Consider the following 18,342-nt stretch of genomic DNA (forward strand, 5'->3'; position numbering starts at 1 on the left):
TTTTTTTTCCATTAAACAGACTCTCCCTTACCTATGTCATACAAACTTATAATATACAAAATATATAAAGTATGTGTAATTTATCGATACAAAACTGATGAATCTTTAAACAAAGATAAAACAAACAAAGTTATGGTTAGGCATCACCTTAAAAGTTTTTTTTTTACTATGACCTCAACCCTTTTAGTAATGACATTATTTTATATATAGACACTATGACCTTGGAGCAACATAATTAACAGCGTCTTAAGTACTTGACACTTTCCTGGAGTTTACTAAAATAACAAATATTAATGAGCTTTCTAAGATAGTTGGGGATCAATAAAGAAGAAAAATGAAATGCCCTCTGCTTCCCCATCTCAGGGGTATAATCAGCTCAGTAGAGTATAATGAACTTAGCTTAGGGGCACCAGTAATTAGTATACCCTAAGGAACCTTTTATTCTCAGACTTTCATAATTGTAGATTCTTTATCTAACTTTGAAGTTCCAACAAGACGTTAAATAAGGGAGTACCCAGTAATGGAAGCATGTTCCGGATGTTATATGTTAAAATTACACATTTGAACGATATGTCCATGAATTCATTAACTCTATCATGGGTCAGTTGCCAAGTATTGATCTTGGGTTGGTGGTTTATTTCCAGACACTCAGGATTTTATTCCTTTTCACCTGCTAGCTGACGCACCACCCTTGCATTAACCCATTAACCCCTAAAATTTCATAATGAACTGATCTAGTCTTTGATTAAGAAGAGTCTAAATATGTCATCAGGGATGAATGAGTGAATGACCTAATGATGAGTATATGTGGAGTTTACCCCAGTAATCTAGGTTTTTTTGTGTTATTTTCAGTCTACATTTAGTATGTTCCATTCGTTGAGTGATTGGCCGGTGTTGTATCCATAGCCACAGTAACTCAGACGACCAAAGGACATCAAGTTGACATCTACTTAAGCACGGCCAATACCTCCTTCCAGGGATTACTTATCTGAGAACCTTGAACAAAAATCTTATAACGCTATCATTACCCTCAGTCAGTCACCAACACTGCTTGTGCAAATTGTCAATTCAAACATGTTGGTAAAAATGGTCGCCCGGAACACTAACAAGAAAAGTAAAATGAGATGAGGCTACAGAATCCATCTTAGCCATGAAAGAAGCCAATTTGGGGAAAGTGTTTGTCGATGGTCTAAAGAAGTCAAGGCGCTTCTGATGAGAGTTTGATCTCCAATTAGGGCAGCTCTTTTGTGGCGAGATTTCAATTGGAAACTTTTATAATTGGGTATCATTAATAGGGATTGTTATTGACAAAGCGATTCTGATTGATTGTTTTCAAATAGAAATCTGTCAATTGTTTGGCGGGACGTGATTAGGGAGAGCCGTGCCGACCCTTATCCCAGCCCTCATCACTCCATTAACCGGGGCCGATCATTAGCTCCATATCTAGGATTTATCTGCTGAATGTATCGGTCCAAAGAATAATGAATTCTGTTACCTCTGATCCATGAACATCTAAACAAATATATAACTTTGTGAGCCTCGGCTAATTTCGAGGTGGCCGGTCCAATCTGTTGTGGCGGAGCCTCGACCCGGCTTGGCATGAGGAAGAGCACATTGTGAAGATTACGATACACTAATCAATGTACGCATTCTTCTCACCTAATTACCAGATTATACCACAGGGAGAAAACAATCCCAAATGTTAACAAATAATTAACTATCTTGAATGTGGTTTTTTTTTCAACATCTCCCTACCCCCCACCCCCCAACACCCATTCAAAATTCTCATTCAAACAACACCAAATATTTATATAAAAAAAAAAAAATCCATGAGACCAGACATGGTGTTACTATTCAGAGTGATATTTATTGCGGGGATGATATTTTCGCGATTTCGCATTATTATGGTTGCAAAAAAAAAAAATGGGTGTTTGGTAACCGTTTAAAGTTTAAGATCTAGACCAGAGTTATGAGGTTTGATAGGAAGTGTTCTTAGTTCCAACCTTAGAAAGTGATAAATACAGGCTAGGACAAACCACAGACACATCCTTGCTGATTGAAAACTTTCTGGAGACGGCAGAAGGAGACAAAAAAAGCCTTTATCAATTAACGAGTGTACTCAGTAAGACCGAGCTACTCACCGCCTAATGATGCCGAAATAAGCTGATAATTACAGCGCAAAATGACTTTCTCAAGCCTCCGCCAGTAAATCTTAGAAAATTACAATAGAATTGTTGGGATCCCTCTAAAGAAATTAAGATTTATTCTATGTAGACCCTAGTAACACTGACAGACCGGGTGATAAAAAGCTCTACTCAATCCCCTGATAAAGCATGTATGCCATAACGAGCTAGCAAATATTTCCTTCGACTTGTCTCAGGCCACTTGAGAAAATTTTTGAATGCATTCAAGAATTTTATAAAAGAAATTCTCTGATTTTTCCTTCCTTGAGAACTATAATGTTTTAAACTCCTATTATTCCATCATCGTCTTGTTAAAGCCACTTGAAAATTTTTGAATGCAATCAAGAAAATATTTTCTTTTTCGTGGCTTGATTTATAGTGTGTTATTAAGCTCATCACAAACGAAGCGAATGAAAATAACTCATGAAATGAAATTGATTTACTGGAGACGGAAAATGTCAAGATTAAATATGAAGATTGTTCAAAATGATAGATCATGATTTTTTTTAGCCTTCAATAGCTTATTTTGATTCCTTTGTTAAAAATATTACCAGATGAAATCAAAATCCAAAATTTTCAATTTACTATTTGACAACAAGATGTAATCATGCAGCCCCTATGTGTAAGCAAAATTAATCCCTTCTAAAACACTAGTATTATGTTTCAAGGTTAAAGTTTTTGAATTGAACTTATTTCTGCTTACAGATCTGGTGAAAAAACATGAATTAATTTAGCTTCAGTAAAATAATATGGGCCTACAAATAATTACAACGACAATTTTTGTAATTGCTGTTTGTCAATTTTCCTGATGTATCTGTTGTCGCACAGAATGTTTATTACAGTAGTATACACATCAATACCATATTAAGACAAAGATTCAGAGATCGAAACACACATAACTTGCCAACTTTTCAACTTCAACTGAGAACTAGCTGTCTCCAGAGCGGACGACTAATAACCCCTGCGGCACAAATTTAGTAATAACTCCATTTATAGTTAGCATAGGGGAACCCCTATATAGTTTACTCAACTCCCTATTATGTCAGGGTTCTGTGCACCAAATTTTGTCAAAATCTGTGAAGTAGTTTATGAGGAGTTCATCGGACAAAGTTTTGTCTATATAGACAGATGAACGGACGGGCGGACAGACAGACCACCCGATTCCAGTAATCCCCCCCCCCCCTTAACTTCATTGCAGGGGTGGGGGGGGGGGGTGTATGAATAACTTGGGTTCTGTCATGACACACCTTAGTCTATAAGAATGTTATAGTTTCTGGTGGGGTATGTGTGATGTTCGGTAGGTTTAATATTTTTGGTGGTAAGCTTCAGTGAGATAGGACTATAAAAAGGGCTAGAGTTTCCAATATTGCAATGAGACACAACACAAATATACTGCAGACTCCCAAAACATGCAAACATTCACACTCACAACTTACAGAGGGGTCTAGCCTCTGCGGGGAGGTGTCCTTAAATGACCTGAGTGTTTATGGGACACATATGTAAACAAAATATATCCTACAAATTAAAGATCTCAGTGATGACATTAAAATTAATCCTTGACCTCCTCTTTATCTTGAATTTGTTAATAATGCTGAGGGTGAGGATAATATGTTGGAAAACCTTAACAACTTGACCACAATCATCGACCATCATTTGAAAAAAAGTCTCCAACAAAATTTTCTTGTTTTATGTCGGTTAGTGACTAGATTGGCTAACCCACTATCAATGACAACAAAAACCATATATATGATTATATATACACAGTGACTAATTCGGCTAAAAATGGCTCAATGGGGATAACTAAGCCATCTAAATCTAGACTAGAAGGTTTTGAATCAGTGTGTATTCAAAGTTGTCATTGGAGGATGCAAGAATTACGATATGTCAAGAAACGAAACATCTACAGAGAAAATTGACATATAACTAATGAATAGCAATATAAAAGCTGTCAAATACGAGGCATCGCAAACAAGAAGATATGTTTTCATGGAAATTTCGTAAAAAGCCTCATGCATCACCTCGGTCTCATACTTCATGAATATTTGAAGAGCCCATACATACAGCAATTATTGTTTAAATCTTGAATATATAATACAACTTTTTTTGATTAACAGGAAGGCAATATGTATATACACCCATTTTTATACACCCACAATTTTACAGAAAACACATACCAAAAGATCATGTACATATTGTATAGTTGTTACCGTATTCGACCCTATAACCGCCTGTGTCCCTATAAGCGCCACTCCCCCTTTTTGAGGCCTCGATTTCAATTGCCAAGGCATAAAAAAAGACCAAAATTAAAACTACACAAAATTGTATAGATCTGCAATAATTTTGTCTTATTAGCACCTATTCATTATTTCAATTTTCTAAATGCCTTTGGGGCTTATTGGGTCGAATACGGTAAATTTTGCAGGTGTAAAATTTCCAAATTTACTGTTAGGAACTTTTTAATGGGGGCTTATTTTCGCGAATCACGTTTATAGCTCTTTGAAATTGTCATTCAAAAAGCAGGCTCTGATATATGTAAAACCAAGAATTTCATAAATATCGCGAGATATTCATTTAAGCGATATTGGATGAATTCGTAAGTTTAAAAATTTTACAAACCCTGCAAATATTACCATTTTACAGTACATATACTTGAATTTTCTCTTTTGTAACAGGATGGAATTCACAGGGTTCATACCATAGTGGCCAGAGACCCCCAAAATATTGGCAGGCACACCAAGGGTGTATAGGCTAGTGTTCCAGTAGACTACCAAAAACCAATAGCTCCTAATTCTATCATTTGGTTTGGTTTGCATAGTTTTATGTCTTACTAACAGCCAGGGCCATATAAACCTGTGCCAGGTTTAACGGTGGCAGAAAACCAGAGTACCCGACGAAAAACCATCGACTGACGGTCAGGACATGGCAATTATGCTCAACATGGAATTCAAACTCGCAACTCAGAGGTGGAGGGCTTTTGGTAATACGTCGGAACATCTTAATTATTCCGACACCGTGGCCCCTCATTCTATCATAAATCTATTTATAATGAATACAATACGTTCTCTTAAAGTAAATGAATGCCTATTGAATATCAAAACATTAATGAAATTACCAAATCAACATAATAATTAAAGAATGATGTTATCTGTATTAATTTCCTGACACCACCACAAGACATATCATAAAGAAATACAAGCCATGCTTTCTATACAAATTCTGATCATCCTAATGCTAGAATTTTATCATAAAATTTCATCTAATTTTCCATCATTGCAATATGCGATATAAAACTTCTGGTCAGGGTTAATACGAAAATTGTTAGAAATCCCAGCGTAAATTGCTTTCATCGAGGATATTTGAATGAAATCGACCAGAAGAATGGAAATTGACCACATAAAACTTTTATTAACCATACCATAGATGAGAAACCAATACCCATCGCATTTGATCAGGAGGCATATTTAGGATGTGTTGGGAGCGCGTTAGAGAGATGTGCATGACTGCAGCAATATAGTGCATGTCTGCACTTATCGGTAGAACTACAACGTGGGGGCTTGATGATGGAACAGAACTAATGAAGCCTTCTCGCAAAATAATTATCATCAATTGTCGTAGAATTGACCTTTCCTGGTGCAATCTCCTTTGTTTTCTGGGTCCCTGCCTGTCCCCCTATCCCCTTTCATTCCATCCCATTCTTGCATTCATCTAATACCTGATTAGAGTAAAATTCATGCAGCCGCCGTACTGTGAGCCTGAATCGCTTGGCTGTGATGTATGTTTTGCCATCAAGGCCTACCGATCATCAGGTAATTCACCGGCAATAATGTGGGAAAATTGGCAGTTTGTGAACTAATGATGCAGATTTCATTTCCAGCTGTCACTTTTATGCTCCTTCGCTGACTTATTTAAGAAGTCAGTGGCAATCAAATGGCTTGTATTCCAACTTCTAATAAGAAGTCGTGCTCTGACAGCACACGCTTTTTGCCACGGATCCGAGTGATAGGTACCCAATTCACAAATGGTCCCTTATAGCTCATACATTTAAATTGTATTATTTTCCAGGGAGTGAACAATTTAGCATATTACAACCATCACCATATTTCAGCTGTCAGTCGTCTAGAGATTTATCCGTACGGGATGGTCAGCCGTGGTCGTATTACACTATAGGTTTGATAGGACTACAGCGAGAGGAAAAAAAACACCCTAGAAAATGATGAGATTTCAGCTCGCAATATTCCCCAAATACCCTGCTTTTAAATTTGACAATCATCTCTAATTCTGAACAGAAATTGCAATTCTCTTTTCTTCAATTGCTTTCATCATTTCTGTCAAAACCCTTCAGATTTTGTCAATCGTCGAGTGATTTATTCGTAATTTGCGGTTGTCCGCGGACAGAACATGCTGCCTCTGATATGACGACGGCAGATTCAGCTCTCGAGACTAGACACCTAGATAGAATAGTGTCTGACAGATGACCAGCCTGCTTTATTAATATTTCATCTTTTCGACGATCAATAGCAATATTTTGGAATTTGACGATTCTAAGACAATGACTACAAGATGGTATGATGGTTCCATCTAAGTGTAAAGATTTCAATGTGAATTGTTTTAATAATTCTGCAACAGAAGCTATCTCCAGATGTACATCAAGAAAGGCAATTACAGAAAATATATTCTGTTTTTCAATATAACAGAGTTATCTCCCTTGCTAGTTAGTAGGTATCAATTATGACATCATTACTTAATGATCCAAAATGATGTCATTTTATCTGAAAAATATTATTATACACTTATGACGTAACAATCAACACCGACCCACAAGGGGGGATAACTTCATTTCCCAGGACATTGAAGTGGTCACGAAAATTTCAAATGCAAAATAATAAATAACAGAAATTTTTTTAAGAAAAATTCATAAAAAATAAATTTTCTTCTTTTAAAACAAATTCACAGAATTTCAGCCCGCGCAAATAAATAGCGATACGGTTATCGTGATGTTTTATATTGATAAAAATTGCCATGTCCTAAAACTGGACTAAATAGTAAGGTCAACAGAGCAAGGATAGGAATCGGTGTGGACGACCACTGCCGACCTCGCACTATAAACACGTCATGTGATTTAAGACTTACACAAAGTGATCCCCATCAACTACCTATGTAATCTAGGCTGGGATCTCGGTCCGCGGTTTTCAGGGATTCTTACCAGGATAATATGATGATGATTAAGATGGTCCGTAATTACATTTCTTTCAAAGGCTTCTTTTGAAAAATTAATCACCGATGTGTCTAACAGATTCGGTAGGTTAGAGTACACGGACATTTTCTGATGGAATAATCCGGTGATTTTAAATCATCATCTGATGGAGGGGGTTACAGATTTAAGCCTCCGATGACCATTTTACTTCCGGTAAAAGCAATATGGCAGATGTACAAGTGCAGACATTCATTTCAGATTTTTTAGAAATAATAAAACATGGATCACCACCGGCTAAGTGGGATCAAGCGATATTTAAGGCTGTCACCAATATACATGTACGTCTGCAGATTGCGGCTACACCAGAACACATTCATCGTTTTTAAAATCATTTATATTTCACTTTCCCAAAAGCATTTGATAAGACCAGAGGTTTGTTAGTCTTTCGATTATTAAAATTTTAGATTGCGGAAAATTAATACATAAATTAATACATAAAGATATATATTATATGATATTTTACAAAACTGTTGATACAACAATGTATTTTCTACAGAATTTCTTAACATGTTCATGAGAAACAGTCAGGTCAGTGCTAATGTGGTTCTTCTAACAATATAACCTTAACCATGGTAACCCAATAACAACCTGAAGATTCTCAAAAACTCATTCACCCCTGTAGGCAGATTTTGACTCTTCTAATTCCATGGCTGGAGCAGTCCATTATGAAATTTCAGGGGTGAATGAGTTAAATATAAGATAAGATAATCCTGGGAATCTTTCTTTTTTTTCCTGGAGGGATCAACCAACTAAATAAAAAAAAAAGACCTTCGAAATGGTCCCTGTGTATACAAGATTGAGGCCAGGATAGAATTTTAACCCGGCCGTTGATTGGCTGGCTAATTATGAATTTCAAAAGTAAAAATGTTTTCTGACTGGTAACTATTCCTAGATAACCATGATATAAATTTGGAAATTCATATTGAGATTTAGGTTCAAAATATCAACTTTGATAATGAATAGGTAAAAGCATTAGGATTTCAGGACTTTTTAGTGCAAAATACGCCTGATTTCAATAAAGCTACCCTGGTTGGAGTTTGAGCAGAAGGACCCAAACTTTTTTTTCTATTTAGTGTTATATGAGAACCTAGACTTTAATTATAGATCACAATAGCTAACTAATATTCCTTTGTTTTAATAATACAGTACAAAACTTTAACAAAGTTTAACACTGTGGTCTATGTAAAATTATTTAGTTGGTTGCTCTCTGGAGGATACTAATATTCAAATATTTCAAGTAATCCAACCAACAAGTTATTATTATACAAAGTATACAATAAAAGATTCTAATGAATGTCCTCTTTCCCCTTTCTCTCCCCTTTTTCTCTCACATCCTCTATCCCATCCTTTCCTATTGTGTGTGTGTCAATATTTTGTTGGTAACTGTATAGATATACCAGGTATATGTTTGTTTGTTTCATAGGCTGTATAGTATGCAATCCTCATTAAATAAATAAAGAATTAAACCAAAATATAAAAAATGGTCACAAAAATTATTAATCACAATAAAATCGAAATCATATTTACCTGTAAGCATGTAATAGTGTGTAATCCTTTTATCCCATTGTTACATTATGAAAGCAAAATATTCCCAAAGATTTCAGAAAATCCATTTTATAAATCCAGACACAACATTACGACCACCGTAAATATCACCAGGACATAACTAAACCACACTCTGTATGTATCCCTATAATGTGGATTAATCATAAAAACTAAATCTTTACAGGAAACTCGAGGAAACTGTCGAGTACCACTTCATAATCATGTCCTTGTGAGCTGATTATGTATAATGTTGAAGTAGATTTATACTACGGTACAACTTATCAACATTTCCTTCTGATGTACTGTCGACTTAATTGAAAAGTTGACTCATATTTAACAACGATATGTCAATTGGAAACTTGTAATGACATTGTCAACTGGTAGTACATTAGCCATACGTCAATTCAAATGTCATGTCAAGTCATATTACAAAGCAAAATGAATTGTTATTTCTTTTAAGTAATGTTTGCCATAATTTAAGTATGCAAACATGTTACTATGACCATCTGCGTAAGACAAAATAAACAAAAGAAAATTTGTTTTACTAAGAAAAACCACAATTCTTTATCTAAACAGTGGCAATCCTACAGAATATTTCTTACCTTAAAAGTCAAATTTATATTATAACATTGACAAAATAACTTATATAACAATGACATGTCAACTAATATAACTGTGACATGTCAACTCATATAATAACAGTGACATGTCAATACATATCACAAAAGGTGACATGTCAACTCATATCACAACAGTGACATATCAACCAATGTAACAACAGTGACATGTCAACCTGTATCACAATAGTGACATGTCAACTCATATCACAACAGTCACATGTCAACCCATATCACAACAGTCACATGTCAACTAATATCACAACATTGACATGTCAACTCATATCATAACAGTCACATGACAACTCATATCATAACATTGACATGTCAACTCATATAACAACAGTGACATGTCAACTCATATCACAACAGTGACATGTCAACTCATATCACAACAGTGACATGTCAACTCATATCAAAACAGTGACATGTCAACTAATATCACAACAGTGACATGTCAACTCATATCACAATAGTATCATGTCAACCCATATCACAACATTGACATGTCAACTCATAGTACAACAGTGACATGTCAACTCATATCACAAGTCACATGTCAAACCATGTAACAAGTCACATGTCAACCCATATCCCGACAGTCACATGTCAACTCATATCACAACAGTGACATGTCAACTCATATCACAACAGTCACATGTCAACTCATATCACAATAGTGACATGTCAACCCATATCACAACATTGACATGTCAACTCATAGTACAACAGTGACATGTCAACACATGTCAACTCATAGTACAACAGTGACATGTCAACTCATATCACAACAGTGACATGTCAACTCATATCACAACAGTGACATGTCAACTCATATCACAACAGTGACATGTCAACTCATATCACAACAGTGACATGTCAACTCATATCACAACAGTGACATGTCAACTCATATCACAACAGTCACATGTCAACTCATATCACAACAGTGACATGTCAACTCATATCACAACAGTGACATGTCAACTCATATCACAACAGTGACATGTCAACTCATATCACAACAGTGACATGTCAACTCATATCACAATAGTCACATGTCAACTCATATCACAACAGTCACATGTCAATTCATATCACAACAGACACATGTCAATTCATATCACAACAGACACATGTCAACTCATATCACAACAGTGACATGTCAACTCATATCACAACAGTGAAATGTCAACCCATATCACAACAGTCATATGTCAACCCATATCACGACAGTGACATGTCAACTCATATCACAACAGTCACATGTCAACTCATATCACAACAGTGATATGTCAACTCATATCACAACAGTCACATGTCAACTCACATCACAACAGTCACATATCAACTCATATCACAACAGTGACATGTCAACTCATATCACAACAGTGACATGTCAACTCATATCACAACAGTCACATGTCAACTTATATCACAACAGTCACATGTCAACTTATATCACAACAGTGACATGTCAACTCATATCGCAACACTCACATGTCAACTCATGTCACAACAGTCACATATCAACTCATATCACAACAGTGACATGTCAACTCATATCGCAACACTCACATGTCAACTCATGTCACAACAGTCACATATCAACTCATATCACAACAGTGACATGTCAACTCATATCACAACAGTGACATGTCAACTCATATCCCAACAGTCACATGTCAACTCATATCACAACAGTCACATGTCAACTCATATCACAACAGTCACATGTCAACTCATATCACAACAGTCACATATCAACTCATATCACAACAGTCACATGTCAATTCATATCACAACAGTCATATGTCAACCCATATCACGACAGTGACATGTCAACTCATATCGCAACACTCACATGTCAACTCATGTCACAACAGTCACATATCAACTCATATCACAACAGTGACATGTCAACTCATATCGCAACACTCACATGTCAACTCATGTCACAACAGTCACATGTCAACACTCATATCACAACAGTGACAAATCAACCAATGTAACAACAGTCACATATCAACCCGTATCACAACAGTGACATGTCAACTCATATCACAACAGTGACAAATCAACCAATGTAACAACAGTCACATATCAACCCGTATCACAACAGTGACATGTCATCTCATATCACAACAGTGACATATCAACCCATATCACAACAGTGACATGTCAACTCATATCACAATAGTCACATGTCAACTCATATCACAACAGTGACATGTCAACCCATATCACAACAGTGACATGTCAACTCATATTACAACTGTGATATATCAACCCATATCACAATAGTCACATGTCAACCCATATCACAACAGTGACATATTGTCAACTCATATTACAACAGTGACATATCAACCAATGTAACAACAGTCACATGTCAACTCACATCACAACAGTGACATGTCAACTCATATCACATCAGTCACATGTCAACTCATATCACAACAGTGACATGTCAACTCATATCACAACAGTGACATGTCAACTCATATCATAACATTTACATGTCAACCCATATCACAACAGTCACATGTCAACCCATGTAACAACAGTCACATGTCAACTCATATCACAACAGTGACATGTCAACTCATATCACAACAGTCACATGACAACTCATATCACAACAGTGACATGTCAACTCATATCACAACAGTCACATGTCAACTCATATCACAACAGTCACATATCAACTCATATCACAACAGTCAGATGTCAACCCATGTAACAACAGTCACATGTCAACCCATATCACAACAGTCACATGTCAACCCATGTAACAACAGTCACATGTCAACTCACATCACAACAGTGACATGTCAACTCATATCACATCAGTCACATGTCAACTCATATCACAACAGTGACATGTCAACTCATATCACAACAGTCACATGTCAACTCATATCATAACATTTACATGTCAACCCATATCACAACAGTCACATGTCAACCCATGGAACAACAGTCACATGTCAACCCATATAAAAACAGTCACATGTCAACTCATATCACAACAGTCACATGTCAACTCATATCACAACAGTGACATGTCAACTCATATCACAACAGTCACATGTCAACTCATATCACAACAGTCACATATCAACTCATATCACAACAGTCACATGTCAACCCATGTAACAACAGTCACATGTCAACCCATATCACAACAGTCACATGTCAACCCATGTAACAACAGTCACATGTCAACCCATATCACAACAGTCACATGTCAACTCATATCACACCAGTGACAAGTCAACTCATATAACAACATTGACATATCCACTCATATCACAACAGTCGTATGTCAACCCATATCACAACAGTGACATGTCAACCCATATCACAACAGTGACATGTCAACCCATATCACAACAGTCATATGTCAACCCATATCACAACAGCCACATGTCAACTCATGTCACAACAGTCACATGTCAACCCATATCACAACAGTCACATGTCAACTCATATAACAACATTGACATGTCAATTCATATCACAACAGTCATATGTCAACCCATATCACAACAGTCACATGTCAACTCATGTCACAACAGTCACATGTCAACCCATATCACAACAGTCACATGTCAATTCATATCACAACAGACACATGTCAACCCATATCACAACAGTGACATGTCAACCCATATCACAACAGTCATATGTCAACCCATATCACAACAGTCACATGTCAACTCATGTCACAACAGTCACATGTCAACCCATATCACAACAGTCACATGTCAACTCATATAACAACATTGACATGTCAATTCATATCACAACAGACACATGTCAACCCATACCACACCAGTGACAAGTCAACTCATATAACAACATTGACATGTCCACTCATATCACAACAGTCATATGTCAACCCATATCACAACAGTGACATATCAACCCATATCACAACAGTCACATGTCAACTCATATCACAACAGTGACATGTCAACCCATATCACAACAGTCACATGTCAACTCATATCACAACAGTCACATGTCAACTCATATCACAACAGTGACATGTCAACCCATATCCCAACAGTGACATATCAACTCATATCACAATAGTGACATGTCACTATCACAACAGTGACATGTCAACTAATATCACAACAGTCACATGTCAACCCATATCACAACAGTGACATGTCAACCCATATCACAACAGTCACATTTCAACTCATATCACAATAGTGACATGTCAATATCACATCAGTGACATGTCAACTAATATCACAACAGTCATATGTCAACCCATATCACAACAGTGACATGTCAACCCATAAAAATCACAACAGTGACATATCAACTCATATGACAACAGTGACATGTCAACTCATATCACAATAGTGACATGTCAATATCACAACAGTGACATGTCAACTAATATCACAACAGTCATATGTCAACCGATATCACAACAGTGACACGTCAACCCATATCACAACAGTCACATGTCAACTCATATCACAACAGTCACATGTCAACTCATATCACAACAGTCACATGTCAACCCATATCACAACAGTGACATATCAACTCATATCACAACAGTGACATGTCAACTCATATCACAATAGTGACATGTCAATATCACAACAGTGACATGTCAACTAATATCACAACAGTGACATATCAACTAATATCACAACAGTCACATGTCAACCCATATCACAACAGTCACATGTCAACTCATATCACAATAGTGACATATCAAATCATATCACAACAGTCACATGTCAACTCATACTTTTAAAGTGTAGTTGTGAAAAAGAAGGGCTGGTCATGACAAATGCTCTCTTTATACTTCTAAATAATTTGCGAGTCAACTTTTGACACTAGCATTAAAATCAATACCTATAGTTGTTAAATTACATACTTGTTCAGTCTTGATTATATATATCGGATAATTTAAATACTGATGGAGTTGCTTTTACATAACTGATGAAATATTTGGGGTGGAATATAAGCCATTTACTTGATATAAGGCAAGTAACTCTTGTTCAAAATTAATTTATATCAAGCACCATCAAAACAAGTGAAGGCTATAAAAAGGGGGTATATCTATTTATGGAGGGGGGGGGGAAGGGGGGTGCATATCTATACATCTACTTTATACAACTACTACATAGGATCTTATGATAAGCATGCATTTTATATTTTGATAAAAAAAGTCTCACATATTTTTTCATTTTTTGGAAACCTTGATGGACTAAAATTGAAACTGTGGGACTATCTTTATAAATACTTTTTGAATGAAAACACATTTAAAACAGGTTTTTTTTATCACAAAACTACAAAAACCTACATTATAATTAATCTAAAGTCAAAATAAGCTGCACAAATCCAACAGGAGCCAACCATTTTGTTACATCTGTCCTCAAATCCTGACATCCTGTCTTAACATATATCATATATATATCGTTTGTTATTTGTCCTTTTTCTTTTATCAATTAATTAAAACTATGAAAACCACATAAGGATGAATGCTTATTACATAGATTTCTTTTCTCTAACTGTCATAATGATTTCCGTATAAACAAATTGTAAAATTATAATTCAAGTGAACAGACATAATATTGTTAAAAGAAATACAGTACCAGCTTCAAACGATATATATAAATGTGTTGTAAAGATAAGATATGAACACAATTAAAAATTTACGAAGCTTACCTGTATTATTACCTGTATTTATCAATTTGACTTTCATTCTTATTAGATTTCTTTTGTAATGCCAATAACTGATAAACATACAAAAAAAATATATGAAAACAGAAAGTTGAATTTTAGCGACAATTATTGTTTTACAAATTATGAGTATGTATTAGAATGATGTTAAATTTTAGATTTAAGAATCACAACCTTCAGCTGAAAGATTATGATTTAATTCTAAAAAATCCAACTATAACCCTACTACATCTGTATATTGTCAGTTTTATCAGCATAATAATATAATTGGCATTATAGTGCAGTTTTATCTAGGTCTGTAATTTAATTCTAAAACACTGCACTAATTACAGGTAAGCATGGAACTCCTATCTGATTCAGTGCTAAATATAGTAATTACCCTCATTACATATTACAAATTTAATTCTTAATTATATATATAATCAATAAATCAACTAAATTGGGATAATTCATTCTAATGTTTATTTCAAATTATTTTAATGATTTTCTATTTAAAATTTAATTTTTCCAAGCTTTGAAATATTTTCTTTGATTTTTAAAACTGACATTAATAAAACAGTACTTGGTATGTATTACAGACCATTTCACTCCTTATAAATATTACCTTGGACAGTTACTAACAAAATCTCATTGGATCAGAAATGAGAACATTGTGTGGAAAAAATCATAATTAAGTTTAAAGTAATAATGTATGTCCATATATGCCTAGAAAACAATCTCTTTCATGTAAAATAAAATCAAGAGTAAGTCCTACAGATGACCTTTTTTATACAAATTTTGGAATCATTACAATTATATAAATCAGGGAAATTCTAACACAAATTCATAACTTCAACATTGCACAACATTTCTGCAAATTACTGAGGGAGTGAGGTATCAAATGTTGGGATAGAGATAGAGAAAAATTTCTATTAGAAACCAAAATCGAACGTATCTAATGGGTAAATTCCACTTAATGGCATATGTATGTACCTATGCTTCATATCCATATGGTAGATGACATTCATCATGTTCAATACATCACCTAAAAAACGCCTGTCCTTCAAGCATTATACAAATGTACAAAAATGTGATGTATGATGTGTCGCAATATCACTTTGAAAATTACAATAAAGAATCTGTTTGCTATACCCGCCTCCCAATAAAACAAAAGCTAAAATATGATTGGTGACAAAGTTATATAATTACCTACATCATGCTTTTTATCCACTTTATGTAATAATAATATCAAAATCTGACACTTAATAAACAAAATTATTTCCTTATTTGATGTTCAGCTTTCATAAAATTGATATTCTTTTATTTTTGTTAGATATCTTTTAATTAGGTTATAACTAATCAAAAGTTAATCAAACTAATTAGTATAATCTTTTTTTGGCTTCAAAATGAAAATAATAATGTGTTATATGATAAATGAAAATTTCTTCTTATTTTGTTAACATCATTGGACAATGCACTCCAGTATTTAGATGATGAAAAGCTCAAAATTCAGCAACAGAAATGGCTTTTACTTTCCGTCTGCAACATTAAAACTGGACTTCATCCACAAAACTCAGACTCTGATAAAACATCAAATTCCATGCAGAATTTTAGTGGAACATTTGGATCACTAAATCGGTCTACATAGGATAAATTTCTTTGCTCAATATTTTTAAAATAGCTTTTAAAAATTGTCTGAAAGGGATGAAGTGCAGACACCAAATGGGCGAAAAAGTCTGAGTTTTTAACAACTGCTTTTTAAAAGGTTTGGACTCGCCGCTGTTTTCCCTGTAGCGGAATCACTCAGCCTATATACCCGACAAGGTGTCAGAAAATTGAAAAAGGACAAATTGTTTTTTGCCATGGCTAAACAGGGTTTCGGAGACGGACTCCTGAGAGTTAAGAGTGAGGTACTTACGGGAATCTCCGGAAGCCTGTTCCGATGTTTGGCTTTCCGTCATAGCTTGTGACAATGGATCGGACACCGGAGCAACTGGAAAACAATAGGGATTTTGTCAGTCTGTGGAATGTATCCAACAAATCAATTTTTATACGATTGTCTCCCACTTAATGAACGTAAAAAACACCTTTTTTCAGTAAAATAACGGAAATGAGAATCCAGGAAGTATTCAGACACACAAACGTTTCATACAGCTGTGATGAAACACTTCCTCACACTTGTTTTTTTGGGAAGTAGTTTAACAACTTACAGTATTTTTGCCGTGCTACTGTAGTAGAGTTTGCCAATTAAAAGGTAATACAACCGACACCAGTTATAAAATCCTGTACATTAACTGACCCTTGCTATTCCACTGTAACAGGCAGTGTAAAAATGTAAAATGAAAGTAGCTCCGCTGTAGCTCAGGCCTGGTGAAGCTGTCCGCTCCAGTCGTGGGATGGTTAAGGCTACAGGTAATTGATCCAACCCCGAACCATTGTTCATGGGCTCAATAAAAACACAATCTTTTACCAATAAGACACTGTTACTCCTACAGCCATACCGGTCCATCAATGGAATATTTGTTATCGCTGCAGATTACACGCACAGTTATTGATATTTCTATCATACTTAGAGAAAAAATATGTGGAAATATCAATAAGAATTGTAGAAGAATCAGAATAATTAGGTCATTTTAACATAGGTAATGTTTCTATGTTTTCAAACTAAACCTGGCTTTCTGATTAGCCAATATTTTTCTTTCATACTTTTATGGCAAAACAAATTGAGAAGAACTTTATTATGATGCCACAATAGAGACACTGACATGGCTAATTATTGATTGGGGAATAAAAAAACAACATTCTCTTGACAAATCAATGAAATCATACATTAAAATGTATTTGATATTGTAAAATAGTCCAAAAATTCATCAAGTTCTGTATTTTAAATTTTATGAGGGCATGAAAAAACTTATCCCTTATTTAATTTCATTACAAAATAGAATTTTGTCAAAGGTGTATGAATTTTTTATTAGGGAACAAAGAAAAGATTTCCCCTAAAACCAGTACAGGTGACTTAAATTTTATATATATATATATTATA

At 35.0% G+C, this 18,342-nt stretch overlaps 1 protein-coding gene across 2 annotated transcripts in view; it reads right to left on the reverse strand.

Moving 5' to 3' along the window:
* Positions 1 to 18,342, reverse strand: part of LOC138330227 (LIM domain only protein 3-like) — a 170,032-nt gene that overhangs the window by 86,044 nt on the left and 65,646 nt on the right. For both annotated transcript variants that reach the window (XM_069277692.1, XM_069277691.1), the window contains exon 3: positions 17,218 to 17,292. In XM_069277692.1, coding sequence (XP_069133793.1) covers positions 17,218 to 17,292 — 75 coding nt within the window. The remainder of the gene's footprint in view (positions 1 to 17,217; positions 17,293 to 18,342) is intronic.

Source organism: Argopecten irradians, chromosome 8 (assembly GCF_041381155.1).
Source record: "Argopecten irradians isolate NY chromosome 8, Ai_NY, whole genome shotgun sequence".
In the NCBI taxonomy this organism is placed as follows: Eukaryota; Metazoa; Mollusca; class Bivalvia; order Pectinida; family Pectinidae; genus Argopecten; species Argopecten irradians.